This window comes from Pelecanus crispus, chromosome 2, assembly GCF_030463565.1.
Source record: "Pelecanus crispus isolate bPelCri1 chromosome 2, bPelCri1.pri, whole genome shotgun sequence".
Classification (NCBI taxonomy): Eukaryota; Metazoa; Chordata; class Aves; order Pelecaniformes; family Pelecanidae; genus Pelecanus; species Pelecanus crispus.
In genome coordinates this window covers 165,213,212-165,232,270 of record NC_134644.1, presented here as the reverse complement: position 1 = coordinate 165,232,270, position 19,059 = coordinate 165,213,212, and the positions used below count along the sequence as shown (strand labels likewise).

Below are 19,059 nucleotides of genomic sequence, written 5' to 3'. Positions count from 1 at the left end.
TATTAATTGCTTTATAATACTGTATGTTATCTCTTAACTATATGTTATCTCTTAACTGCATGTTAATATAATAATATAGTAGGTTAATATTAAGTATATAATACTATATATTATGATTGCTATATGCCGCATCAATGGTATTGCAGTAAGAATTGCCCAGCCTAAGGAAAATGAACTTTGATGAAACCATGTTGGAATGAGAACTGACTTCAGCATGCAACAGTCCAACACTGCACACCACCTCTCCTGCTCTGAAAGACTGTGATGACAGATGGAACCCAAAGTCATGGGCTAAATGAACTCAATGGACATTTTAGAGGGATGGGCCATAGACGAAGGGAATGATATCTGTGTGTATATCAAGATAGGGAAAGGGGGTGGTGATTAATTGGAACACATTGGAAAGGGGAGGGCCTGTGCATGACGTAGATGGTATAGAATAAGGGGTGGATACTGTCCTGGTTTCGGCTGGGATAGAGTTAATTTTCTTCCTAACAGCAGGCATAGTGCTGTGTTTTGGATTTAGTAGGAGAAGAATGTTGATAACAGGCTGATGTTTTTAGTTGTTGCTGAGTACTGCTTATGCTAGTCAAGGACTTTTTCAGCTTCCCATGCTCTGCCAGGCGCACAAGAAACTGGGAGGGGGCACAGCCAGAATAGTTGATCCAAACTGACCAAAGGGCTATTCCATACCATATGACGTCATGCTCAGTATAGAAACTGGGGGGGTTGGCCGGGGAGGGGCGATCGCTGCTCGGGAACTGTCTGGGTATCGGTCGGCGGGTGGTGAGCAATTGCATTGTGCATCACTTGCTTCGTGTATCATTATTATTATTATCATTATTATACTGTTACTATTAGCATTACTATTTTACTTTATTTCAATTATTAAACTGTTCTTATCTCAGCCCAGGAGTGTTTCTCACTCTTACTCCTCCAATTCTCTCCCCCATCCCATCGGGGTAGGGGGAGTGAGCGAGCGGCTGCGTGGTGCTTAGTTGCTGGCTGGGGCTAAACCACGACAATCTTACAACACGATCCACCTGGGAAGAAATTTACGCACGCCTTTCAGTCAGCAACCCAGCTTTTCCCCACGAAGGAGCCTTATTTTCCTTCCCATCACGGCTTTGCCAGCACCAAACATTTAAACCCCCTGAGTCAGGCCTTAAAAAAAAGATCTCAGTCACACAGCTGGCTCACGCAAGGATCCGTGATGTTAAGCTAGTGGCTTTAATGAGTTGTTACGGAGGCAGGGGAGGCGGCGGGAGCTCTCGCCCGGCAGCCGCGGGAAGATGGCTGCCCCCTCCCCGCGGCGGCCCCTTTAAGGAGCCGACCCACACGCCGTCTCGCCCGCCCGCCCGCCTCTCTTTCGCTCCCCCGCCCCTGCCTGAGACACTCGGAGTCGCAGCAGGTGCATGCGCAGTGCGCTGGCAGCCCGGCGCGCCTGCGCAGTCACCTGCTGGCCGCCCCCCCCCCCCCCCCCCCCGCCCGCCGGTACATCCGGGTCAGCGCACGCCCGCCCGCACGGCCGGTCCCCCGCGGCGCCGTGCAGCTCGCTCCCCCCCCTCCCCTCCCCCGCGCGGGCGGCTCCGGCGCTGCCGCCACCCGGCCTCCCCTGCGCGGGGCCCGCCCGCGCCGCTGCTCTGCTGCCTCCGGCCGAGCGGGGGGAGGCGGCGGCTCCGGCTCCCCGCTCCCGTCCGCGTCGCCGTCCGCGGGGCGGCTCGGTGAGTGTCAGCGGCGGGGAGGGCGGGCGGCCGGGCGGGGCGCCTCGCTTCGTGCCCCGCGTTCCCCTCAGCCCTGGCGCCGCCACCCCCCCCCACCCCCCCGCCCCGTTCCCGCCGGGGCCCGGCCCGCCCCTGAGCGGCCGGGGCTCCCCCCGCCCGCAGCCCCGGCTCCCATCTGTTGCTCTCCCCCCCCGCCCCGGGCCAAACCCGCCTGCCCTCAGCCCCCCGCAACTTCTCCGCGCCTCTGCCCTCCGCGTCCCGCCGCCGCGGCGCCGGCAGGGTGAGGCGGGGGCTGCCCGCCGGCCGGGGCCTCCCGCCCGGGGTCGGGGCAGAAGCGGCGGCGGCCGCTGGAAGACGGCGCCAAGTGCCGGGGACCTGCCCAGGCTCGGCCGCCCCGCTCCGGGCTTCCCCTGCGCGCCGGCGGGGCTCCTTCCCCTCACCGCGGCGGGCCGGAGGCAGAGGATCCGGTTTGCTCCCCGGTGCAGCTCCGGGCAGCTCCCCGGGCGACCGCAGCTCCACGGGCTTGTGGCAGGAGCTGGCGGTCCGAGGAGCGCGTCCCCCCGGCGGCCTCCAGCCGGCCCGGCGGGCTGCAGGCAGCGCTGCGGGGCCTGGGGGCCGCAGTGACAGTGTTAATGGTTAACCGGGAGGAGGAGGAGGAGGAGGAGGGCACCTCTTGGAGGGACACCGCAGCCGTTCAGACTGTAGCTAAAACATGCGGCGAGGTAAACAGGAGAGAGAAATCGTTGCAAATTTGTCGTAGTTGGGGTGTATCCTGCAGTTTCGGGTGCGGTAGCCGTGATGCTGGGACTGTAATTCCAGGTAGGGTTAAGGTGAATTCAGAAGCCGTGACAGGAGCGTGTTGTTTCTAACCTATTCATTAAACAGCTGATAAAATCAAATTTTAATTGGATTTTAATTCCCTCCTGTGCGATATAAGGACACACGCAACTTGGTGCTATTTTGTTACTTTTCAGCGTGGTATCATATCTTATGTGGTAATAAAATACAACAAGTTTCTTCACAGAAACATTTTAGATGTCAGAGAAATCAAGAGACTCTGTTATGAAGGTTCTTGAAGGGTTTTTCTGTTTTCTTTTTCCGTTCCATTGCATCAGCATCCTGGATCCAAATGTCAGTGACAGTATGACAGCTGTCTTTCTGCTGTGATAGTGGAGTCTCACCAACATTTAAAATCTGTCATTCTGAATTTCTGATAACGTAGTATGGAAATACAAGTGTTCATTAGCGTGTATGTTAATCCTTAAACCAGCAAAATGTTTTCTAGGTTGATCTGATAATCTGTGTTCTTCCTATTACCGTTTCTGCTGTTAAAAACTGCAAAGCCTGTTCTGTTAAAACTCCTCCCCCCCTTAACACAAAGTTTTCTTTCTTTGTGCTCTGACTACTTGGACTTTAAATATACCTTTAAATTCATAAGCATTTTCTATAGTAGGTTGTGGCAGATAAGGGTATTGGAGGGGAGACGTTTAGCAATTAGCCTGAGGTCGCTATTGTCAAGGTTGGAATGGGAGTCCAAACTTAGAAGGTTCCACCTGACAGATACTTCTGTTCTAGCAAGCTGCGTTGTTTTGCAAAATATCTTCAGTTCTGTGTGGCAAGTTTAACAGTAAAATCCCAAACCACGTGAACAAGATGCTGCCGTTCCATGAAGCAGTAATGTTTTTTGTCTGGCATACAGAGATTATTCCATTGTTGAAACAGAAGCTTTCAGTAGAAGAGCAGATAGCTTTTTATCCAAGTCAAACTGTCAGATTTCTTGCTGCATATATTAGCTGTCAGAGAGTAGCGGCCGTACAGAGAAGTGATCCCAGATCTGTTTTAAAATATCCCTGTCAAGAAGTAGCATGGTTGTATGACAGTAAGGAATGAATTTGATCCTGTCTGTTATACAACTTCCATTTGTCATCAGGTGCTCTAGATTTTCTTCATTGTTTGCAGTTTAGCTGGGGCCACCTGAGGTGAGGTGATGGATTATTGAAGAGATTGTCTTCTGAAATTCTCTGCCTCTGCACATGAAACCTTTCCTGCGGGAACCTTGCTGACTGTAGAAACATGACGTTGGCCGGTTCCATTCTTGCATACGTAACTGTCCTGTCCTCTTATCCGAGTTTTGCGGGAGTCTTAATGTATAGATAAAGAGAAAAAGGAACCTATTTTTTATCATGTCTCTCAGTAGTTTTATGTCATAGCAGAATAATTAATTTTGAAATTAATTGAATGCAGTAGCTAAAACGGTTTAGGAGCAGTCGTGTGGGGAACTTAATTCAAGGTGTCTGTTGCCAGACTTCTAATGGTGCTCACTAGACACCTGGAATTAATACTGTAAAGAGACAGAAGGGTGGGCAATATTTGTATTGCTAACTGCTGAATTATGGAGTAATACAGTAACAAATTGGCTCTGTCATTTGGAAAAGCATATGTAGGGGCCACTTTGGATTTCTGTAGCTGCTTCAGCATGGTAAACATAAATGCAGGTTTTTTCCCCTTGCTGTGTATCTAGGAGAATACAGATACACAAACAGCCTGCACTGCCCCCCCCCCCCCCCTTTTTTTTTTGTTATTGCCTCCCAGCTGGGGGAATAGATGGAACTAATGCATACCCTGTAGCAGAGACGGGCAAAATTAAAGCCTAAGTGGAAGAAGTCAAATTTGGTTTTTAAGCAGTCAGGTCTGTGTGTATTTGTTGTTTTTGGTTGTTTTGGGGTTTTCTGTTGTGCGGTTTTTTTCTAATTAAAGAAATAATGGTGCTAGTGTAAATCAAGGTTATCGCCTTTGCCTGTCCTTCCTAAAAGCTTGCTCTTTTATAATTACACTGAGAGTTTTAGATGGGTTTAAGTTGAGAAGAATTACTTCTGTCTCTTAAGGTAACGTTAACTACCCTGAAGTATATTATAAATCAATTTTATGAGACTTACTCATTGTAAAAATGTTTGAAAATACATCTTCAAAGCTAAAATATTTTGAGGGTTGTCAAATTGCATGTTACGGACTATCAGCTGTCAAGCAAATATGCTACAGGCGAGGTACGCTGCCCAAATGAATGTATGTGCTGAATCTGTGCAAGGTTTGAATGTCAGTGCCAACTCCTGTGCTTAGTACCAGGATGCAGAGAGTCATCCTGGTCGTCATTTTGGTCCAACTGAATCCCTCCAAATCTGTGAACACAGCTTCAGAGGTGAGGACAGCGAGGGGACTGCGGATATGTAGGAAGGTATGCTTGGATTGGAAGGAGTTAAGTGCTGGGGAAGGTGAAGCATTGGTGCTACTTACTAGCTGTGGCACCTGAAATACATGCATCAATTAGGCAGAGTAAGATTTATTTCAAAGTATTTTCCCTGCTGAAAATGATGGCCAGTTGTATGCACCTTTTCGTATCTTTTCTAATCCCACACATTTGCATGTATCAGGAGCACTTATGAATAAATGGATGGTCCTCTTGCGTACCTTGTAAGTCTTCGTTTAATATTAATCTATGGATACATAACCTTTACTTAAGAGTATTAATATTTTCTTCCTTCTGATGGTGGAAAATTTAACACCTCTACCCAGTGTGAAGAAGTCTGCTTTTCTCTTCATGTGTGTGTGAAGACAGGGACTTGATTGCCTATAATTTCAGGATCTCTTATAAATTCACCTCAGTTTCCCCCCTTCTGTGGTGCAGGAATGTTCTCTCGAGTGCCACAGGTTGGCTGCTGCAGCTGGCAGAGTGTTTCAAACTGTTTAAAATTTCCTGAGAGTAATGGGTTCTCTTATATAGGCACTGTTCTACATTTGCAGTTCCACTGCTTACTGGAGGTGTATGCATTGCAATTATATTAAACAGCAGAGCTTAACAGAAACCAGCAACAAACAATGAGCAGTTTTAGAATTGACTAGGTAAAGCTGAAAGCATTTTTAGTTACAGCACTTCCTCATGTGTTCCCCATCTCCTGTGGTTTTAATTGCATTCTCTTTTTTTAGAAATGGCATTTTGTCTTCTCTGTCATGTGAAAGCCTCATACACAGAGAATACCTTCACTGTGGAAATAGTGAAACTAGTTACAGACAAAGCATATTGAAAAGTGCAAGTAAAATGGTGCATTCTTTTGCCTTTCACTCATGATAATTTGAATTTCAAGGTAGTTGTAATACAGTCGTAGATGTGAGGTAAAGGCTGACAACGTCCTGCTCAGTGTGTGTGGCTTTTGAACTCACATCTGGTACCCTTGTCATCTGGTTACGCTACCGTCTTCATTTACTGTTGCTACTGGATCAGGTGATCTTGGTGAAGTGTTTAGTAATTTATTTCTGGTTAACTCTGGAAATGTTAATACTGGCCACAAAACTGATTTGTAAAAGGACTTTTGGTACCAGACTTACTATTTTTGAGTGTTCTTTAACACTACTTTTTCAGCACCTAGAAAAAGAATATTTAGGTTTCTAGTACCTAGACAAGTATTGGCTATTTTGTGTATATCAGAAAAGGCTGTTGTTTGCCTTATTTGCACTAACCTGAAGTTCTAGTATTGCACTGGGGGAATGATGTATGACTGACTAAACCCAGCATTTGTTTCTACTACACAGAAGCATCGTGGGACTGTAGGAAAAATTGGAGACTAAATATCTCTGAAACAAAGAGATTGTACTTATGTACAATCTTCAAGTGTAGAAAACTAGTTTCCTCTAATAAAGTTTGTATGGGAGGATTTATTTTTATTCTCTTTCTCCTGTTCAGTGGAAATGCTGTATGGTTTGTGGTCTTGTTTACTAAGTGTTTGGCTGATTCTCTGGCTTATATCTACAGCACTTGGGATTCCCAGGTGGTCCCCGTGAAAATAGCATAATTGGGTCTGGGACAGCTTAGCTTGTGAGATTGAGTGCATTCAGTTTGGTGTGGCTGGAGCTACAAAAATAGTGTGCCTTGCAAAACAGGCCTTCTGTCTGCCACCCACACCAAAACCTGAAGCTTGATCCTGTAGGCAGTTAATACGCTTGTCTGGAAGGCTGATTCCCATCAGCAAATGCTTTACCTGAATCGGTGACCACCAGGCAAAAAAAAGTTTTGTGTTGGTAATCACTTCATGTATGAGAAAGTGCAGCAGAACACTGTCCTAGATATATTTTTAAAAACACCCTTTACTTCAGACTACGGGGCTTAACCATTCCCCAGTAGCAGGAGGCTGTTCTGTGAGCAAATTCTGTTTAACTGGCGTAGTTCAAAAGACTCTTAAATTCAGCCGTGAGGCAATTCTGGTTCTCCTTCACTACTAGATGATTAAATTAAATGGAGTGTTAGCGTGAGTAACTTTTTCTGGTGTACAACACAAGGTAATAGATGAGTTCCTAGGAGCCCTAGTTATAAATTAGCTGACTGGAAAGCCCTGTTTCTGTGACTAGTGGCTCTAGCAGTTGTATAACTTCAAAAGTTAGATCTAATTGTGTATTATTCCAGTCAGGTGTGGCACTGGATGATGGCTGGTTCTCCTTTTTATTGTAGCAGTCTTGAGCGGAACACCTTCGCAGGGAAAGGGAATTCTTGTCTTTTTGTGTTGGACAGCAAAGGTGTTTGTTTCGTTTCTGATGTGCAAGTCAGTTTGACCTTTCTACTGAAAAAACTACTTTTCTGTATTCTAGCGCTGCTAGTCTGGGGGGAAAAAAAGCTGTAAGAATTAATAAGAAATATATTCATAGCTCTTTCTTTTTAAAAACAAAGCCTTCCTGTTTAGTATCCCTGAAAGTGAAACTTCTCAGGCAAAGTGCATTCTGGGCATGAAAAGCCAGTTCATTTCTTTTTGTTATATTTGCACCTTTTATGTGCTGAGACATACAGTTACTTGAAACTGTTCCGTCTTAATGTGGAAGTGAAATATGTAACCACTAGACTTCATGAGGCTTCATTGCAAAGATGAAACTGCTGACCTTTTAGATAAATGAAAATCATACAGACAAGGCAGAGTGTTATGTAAGGATTGCGTACGGATAGTAGTTAATTGATTGGATTTGGATTTCCTGCTTGTGCGTAGAAGTCTTCTGTGGGGAGGTGTGGATTTGTCAGCTGAACAGGCAATTGAACTGTAATGATAGTTCTGAAATTTTTTGTTCTGGGTACTTCTTGTAGAAGATTACTTGCTGCTTGTTCCCATGTGCAACTGGCTAAAGTCATATTCTCCTGAACACTAAAATAGTACTTCAAAAACTGTTCTTACCTTTGCATCTCAGAGTTCAGAGCTGAATTAATTTCTTAGCAGTAGTAACAGAATAACATGATTTAGCTCATATCTCCTAGCTTGAAGTTCGGAGGATGATCTTACAAGAGCTTTCTGCTAGTGTAACAAAATCCAACTTGTTTCCTTATCTTTTCTGAAGTTTCTGGTTTTAGCAATGTTCAAACTTGTTATGGAGAAACTATTCCTTTTTCTGTAATTATGGCTTCTTAATAAACACAGAATAGAATCGTGTCCTGGTAGGGAACCTACTGTAGGTGGGACTGGCAGTAAAGTCTAGTAAATGGCGGTGTAAGAGACTATTGATTGAGACCTAATACTTTGAGCAAATAATGTCATATAATATCAATGTTAATATTGTGTCAGGTTTTCAAAGGAATTTCAGTCAAACTACTTCAGTAGCTGCCAAAAGTGAGGCTTGGGAACGGATGTTGTAACTGTAGTCTTAAAATTTCTTGACAGCTCTTCAAATTGCTCTAGTGTGTCTCAGCTTTACAGTGGAGTGTTTTTGCAGGGCTTGTGCCTCTTGCTTTGCTTCTCACCCCGTCCCTAGTGCAGAATGGGCCTCAATTTGACCCCAGTACAGTCCTGTGAAAACTCATGCTCTAATAAACAGGTGTCCAGCCAGGCAGCATGGGAGAAGAAACAGGTTTGGATGGAGGTGACAAGCTGAGGTGAGGAGTGATGGCAATTAACTAGGAGGAGGAGCAGCTTGCTTTGAGCTGGAAGCAGGGAAGAATATTAATTAGAATCTGGGTCTGAGTCAGGGACAAGTTGTTCAAAAATGAGTGGAGAGGTTGGGTTGGGAGCTTGTTGGCTGTGTGGAGAGTATTGGTCAGGTACCGAGGGAGTGTGTGGGAATGATGCTGCCTCTCACCCAGCATCTTGGGGACATAGAGGGAAATGGGAACTTGCTGGACAAAGAAAATATGGAAAAGATTGCTGATGGGGAGAAGGCTGGACAGGAGAAGTAAGAGTAGAAGCTGGGATTTTGTAAAGAAGGTAGACAGGTCTGTTGCACAAGGAACTCGGGATGGTAAAAGTAGTCAGAAAAACTGTAAGAAAGGGACTACAGTGAAATAAAGCATACCAAGTTTTGTCCATTGCCATTAGTAGCCATCATGTCTTCACCGCTTTACCTTAATATGTGTCTCTAAGTGGTAGAAATTGGTGTCGTGAGCAAATGTTTCTGATTCTGGTGATGTGCCATGTAGCTACAAAGATGAATTGTCCGGGTGCATCTCCTAGTTAAGAGTTTATACTTGGTCTTTTCTGTTAGGCTGCGAAGCAGTGCTCAAAAGTAAAGGAACTGCAGAAAGAAAGCAGCCTTGAATACGTAATTGTATGCCATTTCTTCCATTAAGACCCTTGCTTTATCCGCAGGATGAAGTGGCTGGTGCTGGTTTAGTGAACAAGTGCTCAATAGTTTGTCTCCATTGCTTAATAACATACCAGGCTCTTGCTAGATTGCTCCAGAGATGCAATTAATTTTCTCTTGGATAGTCTGGTAATGCTTTCTGTACAGTTATTTATTATCAGAATGGTCTAGTGAGATGAGGAAGTGGTTTGCTTCCTATTTTACACATGAGGGGCAAAGGCACGAAGAAGAGAAGTTCAGCTGGTTTTGCATGGTTAGAAATGACTGGAACCTGAGTCTTTTTAGACTAGTTTACATATTGCAGCCACATCCCCATTGAACTTGCTGCTTTTTTCTTGCTGTGATTCCATTTTAATGGTATATTCTAACTTCACAGTTGTTTCTTGTGTTCGTTTATAGTCTCTTTGGACATGTAGCTACCATAACTGTATTGGAGAACGTGGCAGTGCTCGAGGTCATTCTGTTTATCACAGCAGCAGAACATGGCTACTTCATTTTGTCAAAAAGGCAAAGTTATTTCTAATTTCTTCTTGTATAAATATGTTGCTTGCTCAGAGAAATGAGGAAGGATTAATTCTGGCGTTGTGTGACTCTCAAGAACTCATACTCTGGTATTAGTAACTCCAACAAACTTTTGGTATTGATGCATCCTGTAGCTGTACTGCATTCATACAGCTTTAGGGCCAGACTGCCACGTGTTGTAAAAAGACACCTATTTTTAGTGTTTAAATGTTATGGAAAAGTCAAAGTGATGGTGCAGCTTTATTAACAGAATTGCGTGCAATGAATTCCTTTCTCTATGGTGAAGGAAGAAAGAATGGGCTGATTTTTATTTTTCAGTTGGGACTCTCTCAATTGCCCACATTGCTCTGCTTAGCTGTTTAATTTGACAGATAGTTTTGTCCTACTCCAGCCACTGGAAGGAGGAACCATAACCATAAGCTCTTTCTGTTTTGTAGAGCTTGTAGCTTCTCAAGTTTCTCTTTAGAAGAGAAACCGTATCAACCAATGTAAGAAGTATAAAGCTGCTGTTTCTTCTGTCATTAGAAGGAAGAGTAAAAAGCCTTTGCTACCCTGTTGGGTTTTTTGAGGGTTTTTTTGGTTTTTTTTAATCCTCTTAGTAGCTCATCAAGCAAAGATTTTCTTGGGAGCTTCTTTTTTAAGAGAAATACTGTGAATGAGGCTTATGCTGTTTAGAAAACTGTATAGTATTTAAAAAAAGAAAAAAGTGTTTACTCCTGGGTAAAGAAAAGAACAGCAGCCTCTGCTGATGGAGCTGTGGTTTTTTGCCTTTTCTTGCCAGGCCTACTGTGTTGGCTTATGTTCAGTTAATATTTGGCTGATCAGCTTTGCAGCTAGCAGGAGTAGGAACACTTTTGCTGTAGATTAAATTTGGTGGAAACTTGCTTTGTCTTGAAAGCTTTGCATTCATTACTAGCAAATCTCTTTCTGGGTCTTCAGGTAGCGATTTTTTTTCTCCCCTGTTAGGGAGGGGGATGATCACAGGAGTGCTTTTGATCTGAAAAGTCTGTCTGTACGCTGGGTTTCTTAGAAGCGCAGCTGGCTTCTGCTGTGATACTGGGTATGTGACAAACATTAGTGTTCAAACTTGAGGTACTTTCATGTGGAAAAGGACACATAAACAAAGATTTTAAACAATGAGAGCCTCAGGTGCTGTTTTCTGGCCTTATGTAGGCTTTTTGTGTATTTAGTTCTGTGATCTGTCAGCTCTGCCCACCTGTACCTCTGTGGGTGGATTTATGCAATTTCAGTGTCTTCAGTTCAAGTAAGCATTGTAGTGACGCTGTATAAAAGAACATGAAGTGCAACATGCTGAAGCATAGCTACGTGTGGGTGAGTCAGGAGAGAGCTGGGAGTAGCAGCACTGAAAAAGAAAAGGAAGTACAGTCATGATAAAACTTTGTTTAAAAAGGGGAAAAAATAAAAAGACAAAAACCACCAACCATCTGTCTCCAGAGGATGGGAATGCAATTAAGGTGATATAGTTCCTATCTTATAGTTACTCTCTGTGTGTATAGATTTTTATATGCGTGTGTATGTATCTATAAAAACACACGTGCACCCCGGCACTTGCATGTGTGTCCGCACACTGTTCAGTAGTTATCTATACAGGACTCAAGTAGGGCAGTTTGTATCCCAAGCAAATTTGAGCTGATGTAGAACCCACATGTATTTTTAGGAAACTAGTATTTTAATTGCTGGCCAAAACACTTAAGTGATTTTCAAGCCTCTATTTTGGTATACCCGTGATACAGGCTTTGCTTATGCTCTTGTTCCATCTGCTGAGGATGGATCCTCTCTGCCAGGGGACAAGCACTCATGCAGTCACTCATCAGGGCACACTGTGTGCTGCTGACAGTTGTCAGGAAATAAAAAATATCGAGTACAATATAGTTCAATTTTCACAATGTGTTGGCTTTACAGCACTGCCAGAATGATTCAATGCTGCTTAATTTTGTGTTGCTGATGTATATGCAATAGCTTCAGAAGAAGAACTGAAAAATCACTTACTAACTTTAAGTAATTTGTGTTTAGCTTCCACGATTATATAGCTTTAACTTCCTCAGAGAACATGTCGTCTTTAGTGTTAGTATTTTTGCATGTTAAAAAAAAAAAAAGGAAAGCCAAATTCTTTCTTTAATATGAAAAGCACAATTGTTGCACTTAGAATTGGTCTATTTCGTGGTTCTGAATTGAAGTGTTAGGAAAAAAACAACTAAATGTTTTTACATTAATCCTTGTAAAACGCTGTTCTCGGCAGTAGGATTGGGTGTTTCGTTTTTATCATGTGTTGTAAATGAGCACAGTTTTGATTTAACAGTTCAAGATATTTCTTAATAACATAATCATAAGAAAAATACGCTATTTTATGTTGGTACTTAAGTGTATCTTTTTTCAAGGACGGTTCAGTCTGAGTTTGAGCTAGTGTTACAACTCATCTTTGGAAGTTCAGAAAAAGGAAAAAAAAATTACAGTGAGTGAAAGCCTTGTTAGATACGTCTGAATAGTCATCTTAGTATTTTATAAATACCCTGATTCTTTAAAGTACTTGTGCTCTTGTGTAGTTTTTTGTTTGATTTAAAGCTGGTTTAGTTAAGGTATTCTTTTTTTTTGCCCCTGCCTTAGGAGGTCCCAGAGTATGGATTTCTACACTTCATCAGCTGCCCTTCACTGAAGGAGGGCACCTCATAAAAGTATTTTTTTCTCTTATCAACCAGTTACTGTGTGTAACATCATCTCTTCCTTACGGCTGTCAGCTGTGCTGTGCTCCGTAAATTGCTGAGGCTGCTATTACAGGATAGGCTCGCAACGGAAGCGCGAAGGCTGCGTCCTGCCTGCGAGCGCTGTAATAGGAGTCGCTGGAAGGTAGGGTTCATGCTCTTGGTTTACGTCTGATCAGATAGTTTCACTCTTACTGCTCTGTCCTTTCTCATCCTCTTTTATTTGGCGTTTATGTAGAAAGCTCTTCATGCTCGTGTTTCAGGAAATATCTGACATAGGTAACATTCTTTGTGTTTTCTTTTGCTTTGACCAAGCACACTTTTCTCTGCTTTGTTCTCCCCTGAATACTTGTAAAACCAAAATGTTTAGAGTAACTGCTACTCGTAGCACCTAATTCAGTAGTACAGTAGCTCTGGTTGTTATCCTAGTGCTTCCTTCCTTTAGCATCACGACTACTTGTAATCATCTCTGCAAAGTCGAGGCTAGAACTGCCTGCAAAGGAAATGGTTTGAATTTTGTCTTTGAACCTTCCTCTCCCGGCCCTGCCGCCCCCCCCTCCTGACTGAGCAGGTTCAGGGCTCCTGGAAGCATGCTCCTTAGGGGCTGGTTTGCAGCTCTGAATGCGGGTCACTTGGGCCAGAAGTCCAGGCAGCTTTCGTTTGAACTGTGCTTCGGAATCGGGGACGGCTTGTTGAACCAGTCATGGCTTTTTTTTTTTTTTTTCCCTTTATGCTGTGGTTCTCAGGATTTCTCAGTACTTGTAATTGGTGCAGACTGTGTGCCTGTAGTAGTCTGGTTTTCTGACAAATACTCCTTTCGGGTCTGAGTAAAGTTTACAGTTCAGAAACTAACCTTTTATTCTTTGTGAAGAGCCATGAACACTGCTCTTACCCTTTCCAAAACAGTGCATCCAGAAAAAAAAGGTAAGATTCTCACTTCTGCAGTGAAACTGATATTCAAGGTCAATACTTCAAGCTTTTCCAGTACCATTTGAGCAGAGGTAGTAAATTCAGCATCTCCTATTTTTTTCGTTAACTAGAATGAGTAGTGTTTATCGTAGCCTGCAGATAATACCTGCTGAAAGATGCAGCTCTCATTTGTCAGTGTCTGTTACTGCCTGAGGCTTTATAATCGCACACATTTTTCAGTTATATAGGAGTAATTCTGAAAATCTGGCTGGACTTTTGTAGTTTGTCTTGAGCAAGTTTGAAAAAGGTGATCTCTTTTTCGTAGACACGTGCGTTCTCTTCCTTCCCCTCCACCCTCCAAATTTTGTAGGTTAATTATGAAAAGAAAACCTTTTGGGGAAGTTTGACACAGCAGCCGTGTCCTCAGCCCAGAAACTTAGCGATTAGTTCCTCCTCTGCGGTAGCACCTGTGCCAAACAGTTGATTCTCTGTACCTTGCAAAATGGTGCTGATTTAATCTTTAAATAGAAATAGTGTGGTCATGGTTTTTAAATATGCTGCATTGTTGTTTTAATAGCTAGCTAGACTTCAAAGAAATTATTTTGGAAAGTATTTCTGAAAGCTACAGCCCCCAAACTGTCCCATGCTTAATGAGAATTGCACCTTTTACAATTGACTTACATGTATTAGTTTTAGCTAAACCTGTGCTTATAGAAAACTACAGTACATATCAAGATTGACGCAGTATATCCAGAGCAGAAAGGATGGAAATGTATTGTCTAGTCTGTTTGCCTGGTAACAGGGGATCAGTTCTGTCTGCTTATCATATTTATAAGAAAATGATTACATTTGCATTTGTCTCATTGCCCAGCTTCTGACTCACTAGAGGCGTGGATAGTAATGCATAATCTCATGTGTAATACATATAAACATACTATTTACAATATATCAATATAAAAATATATATTTAAACACACAGTATTAAATATTGTGTGATATGTGTGTAATTGTTTCAGAATCTGGTGGAGTATGCAGTTGAAAGTTGCACTGACAGAACCAACTGTACCAGCAGATCTGAGATGTTCTTCCATTGTCTTTGTTGACTGAGGTGCTCTAATCCCAATTTGTTAGTTGTTCTGATCATACAAATATGTAGCATGGATGATTTGAAGAGGTCCCTCAATTTCAGTGTGGTGACATGAGCTGTAGTAGTACGTTGCACAAATAGAAGCAGCTATCTAAAGCTTGAACTTACTTGTTAACAGCTTTGCTTGCCCCAGCCTGTGTACTGGTTGGGCTGTGCAAAACAGCCTTGGCAAACTGGTCCAGATTTCAAACAAACAACTTGTGGGGTTATAGTAGTTTTAACTAGGGAATTTACCCACGTTAATCCAGTGGTGTTCCTGTTGCTACAATAGAGGAAATAAGGCAAGAAATGTTTCTTCTGCTGGCAGTTGTGGCTTCAAATATAGTGGGATAAAAGCTTTATTTTATTTGAAGTGCTAGAGAGACCAAAGGAAACAAACACAGATCTTAATTTTATGCTGAAGTTGCTCTTTAGAAAGTCATTGTCTTTAAAGGCAGTTGAACTTTCTGCTTTCTCCCATATGTGAGGGTTTGGGGTTTTTTTTTAATACAGTAATTTCAAGGAATTTGTTTGTACTAATTCACTATTCATAAATGTTAAAGCCTTTCATTTATCTCTGAAATCCTTTGACGAAGTGGTCTGGCTGCGAAGAGCACCAGATTTTGCTTCTAACAGGAAAAAAGGTGTGCAGTTATCTTTTCTGTGTCACTGCAGAAAAGGAGCCATAGTAGTGAACTGTGGCCTGTGTCAGTGCTGTATGTCATGTTGAATGCAAGCCTTCTTCATTAAAGATTTTTTTTTCCTTCTAACATCGTTTGTTAGCTTTCTAAAAGGAGACCTAAGGATGTGACTCAACCTTGCAGAAGGAAGGAAACATGAAATGTAGGCTGTTCTCCTGTTCTGAACTTACAGCAAACCTTTGCAGAAGGCTCAGTATTGTTGCTAAATAAATGCAGAACCGCTGTACTGTGCATGGAAAATAGGAAAGCATAGCCATGTGTGAGTGTTCTTGGCTTTATGAAAAAGACACTGTGATTAATGACATCTTGTGGGTAAGTAAAACAAAAAAGCAACCTACCCCCTAATTTAAATAATTTCAATCCAAAGGAGTGTGAATTCCTGTTCTTTCCTCCTCCACTTTCTTAGGATGTGGGAACAAAATGCCGTGTCTCCTTGTTGATATGAGATGGGATTTTGAGATGGTGGATTTGGGTTTGCTGACACTGGCGTGCAAACAAATGAAGTGTGGACAGGAGGATGATGATAGTGCTAGTTCTTCATTTTTTTTAGATACTTGAATCATTTTGTCTTTTGTAGGTCTGAGTATGATGATTCTTATTTGTTGATCCAAAATGAATTTGTGCTCAGTACCAGTTTAGAAGCCAAAGTGGTGAGCATCAATATTAAACTTTTTGGTTTATGGTAGACTTTTTTGTCTAAAAATAGTGTGCTAGCTAAGGAATAGAAGGTGCAGCAGCTAAACAACTTTTGTCTTTTATTTCATTTATTACGCAGTTAGTGCTGAATGGCTTTCCATAGTCACGGGAATGATATCTTCTTCATGGTAATACTGTAAGGGTGGGGGTCTTTTTCTCCAGACTGGGGTATGGATGGTGTACTGAAGTACAGTTTTACAATAAGTAAAAAAACCGACAACAACAAACCCCCAAAACAACCCAACCCCACAAAGCACAACCGGTGATCCCTCTGAGCCAGGGGAGAGGCTTGCACAAACCATACAAGCAGTTCTGGCATTCACTGCAGCTGAGGAGAGTGGAAATTCCTGGTAGTTTGGGGTAGGAACAAAAGGTTGTGATGTCATTGACACATGATTGATGGCTGAGCCAGGACTTCTGCCCTGTATGTTTACTCTTGATCTGTTGTGCTGCTTGATAAATCTACCATTTGAATAATCGGGTAAGTGAAGAAGGGGAGACCTTCAGGAAAGCAGAGATGGGAGAACAACAGGTGGCAGAAGATGGAGTTGCAGCCTTGTTGGCTTGATATCAGATTAATGATCTGTTCAGATGCCACTCTCAAAGGGTACAGTCATTCAGGGCACTAAACTTTAGCAAGGGAATAAAGAAAAACCATGAAGCTGCTGAAGAACAGCCTTGTTCTAAAAAAGGCTGAAGAGTTAAAACCAGCCAACCAGAACCCCACCATACCATCATTGCCTTTTTGTTTGCAGAGATTGAATCTGCATGGATTTCAGAAAATGGTTGACCTAGTTTCTTGGTTGTAAATTAATATACATGCCTGCTTTCTGTAAAATCTGGTCATAGACCAAACTAATGTTTAAGGTGATTGAAAATCTTAGAATATAAAGATAGGATGCTAACCTAAACGTCTTAGGCCTTGATTTTAAGGAAATCGAGAGGCGATGCGGTAAAGGTATATGAAATAAATGATATAGCACAGGCTGACAGGGAGCGAGTTAACTTTTCATCATGGCACCTGAAATTGGTACCCAGTTGTCAGTCAATAAGTGTAAAATAAATCAGGCTTCCCCCCGCTCCCCTCACACAGTATCTAATTGGACTGTGGCACTTGCTGTTGGTCTCAGTTGAAGAGGCTGAAGATGTGCATAGCTATCAAATGTGCAGATGTAACTTCTAGTTCAGGCAGTTTCTGCACTACCTTTGAAGTGGTCCTGAGGATATTTCCCTAAATACCTGCTGTTGGACTAGGTGTGCATTTGGTGTGAATCATATTGGCTGTTCATTCCTTGCCAAAAAGCACCCATCTGCATTCAGTAAATCTAAGTGTAATGGGTAATACTCTATGTTCAGGATCAAGATCCTTTAAGTTTTAAGGAGAAAGTTCAGGGCTTTTGTTTGTCCTCGGGTTTTAGCAAGTATAAAGGCAAAGCAAAGATATTTCAGGAAAAAAAGGCTTCTGTTACAAAGAGGATATTCAGCTTTAAGTAACGCTTGAGTTTGTAATTTCTGTAAAAGTAGGAACACGTGTGTACTTATACTTGTATCGGTGCTGAAAATCAATGTATTTAAAGTTAGTGGTAGTGTTGGTTGTGATATCAATTGTGAGATTTTTTGACACGAAAAAATAAAGGGTGAGGGAAGCTAGTCTCCTTATCTTGATAAAGGCCACTAGATACGAAATCCTGTACTTCGAGAGCTGCTTCTGAAGTAGTCCTAAATTGGGATCTAATGTCTTTCCTGTGGTAGTCCTTGTTATTAAAGATGCTGGATGATAATTCATTTATCACTATTCTGTGTGGAAGGTGACTTTGTAAAGCTGTTGATGTGGGTCTCTTAATCAACCCCCCCATCACTTGCATACTTACATCAGTCTACTAGTTAGCATCTCTTGCTCTGCAAGTCCAAATTTTGTGCAGTCTTCTTTTGTTAGTCTTTTTTTGCTAGTGTGTACAGCAGGAGAAACAGGTTAACCTGCTGAATGGAAAAGAAACAAGTTCTGCCCCCTTTTGTTTGTGTGAAGCTAACAGTGCTAAAAGGGGGGAGAGAAGGGCAGGAAGAATGTACTTGCCGATTAACAGCTACTGTAGTTTTCAACAGAGTGCTGCACTTAACGGTATGCAGTGTTAGACAGTCTTGTTTAGTATGGAATTGTACAATTCTGCATAAAGATAACACTTTACTTATGGGGCAGTTACTTTTCTGTACCAGTGTTTTTCTTCCCTTTATGAGAATAGTATAAAAACTGGATTGTTGATACTGGTCTGCACGAAACTGAACTTGAAGTTGTTTACTGCTTGAAAGTGGGATTTTTCTGCTAGCAGGTATAGTTCAGATTGTTTTTTACTTACAGTGATTCCTGTTTATATTAAAATATTGTGTAACCTGACTTCTTTTGTAGCTGTTTTGGTGGCTTCACTTTTTCCTGAAGTTAATAACCTATGTGTTGTTTAGCATGCTACATGAAAAAACAAGGGCAAAGGTATCATGAAAGCTATTATAACACCCCTGCCCTGCAACTACACCACCACTTCCCACCCACCCCCATTCCATCTCATCCCTGCTGTGGGTTTAATCCCACCTTCCCACCCTGGTGCTGGCCATGAGAGCCCTGTGCTTGCTGGGTGAGTTTGAAAAAGTGCTCTTCTGTTTTTCCCCCTGCTTTTCTGGCATGCCAGGCTGGGGCAGCGGCAGGTCTGTCCCCTCATCCCACCATGGCTCCTGGGGCCCTGTCCTGATGATGTTGAATTGTTTGAGGCTCAGGACTGCATTGGAGGTCTCAGGGATGCTGTAGTCCAGGGTGAGCAGCTCCACGGGCAGTGAGAGCAAGCCAGTGTTGCAGTGGGAGATGGCTCTGATGGTGTCACCAGGATCCCCAGGCATGGGGACACTGCTGGGACTGTGCTGGCTGACCAAGGAGCAATCCAGTAGCATGTACTTGGGCAACGGAAGGTCTCCTGCTGGGTCCCCGATGGCCTGGATGTGGGGGCAGCACAGTGGCTGAGGATGTTGCTGCCCAGGGGTGGCCATGTTGGAGAGGCTGAGCTGTGCAAACT

General features: G+C 42.9%; 1 protein-coding gene across 1 annotated transcript in view; it reads left to right on the top strand.

The window, feature by feature from the left end:
* The first annotated feature begins 1,415 nt into the window (after positions 1-1,415).
* CYRIB (CYFIP related Rac1 interactor B) overlaps positions 1,416-19,059 on the top strand; it is a 79,291-nt gene continuing 61,647 nt past the window's right edge. The window contains 3 exon segments of the mRNA XM_075704792.1: positions 1,416-1,471; positions 1,473-1,577; positions 1,579-1,724. Of these exon segments, the coding sequence (XP_075560907.1) occupies positions 1,416-1,471; positions 1,473-1,577; positions 1,579-1,724 (307 nt within the window).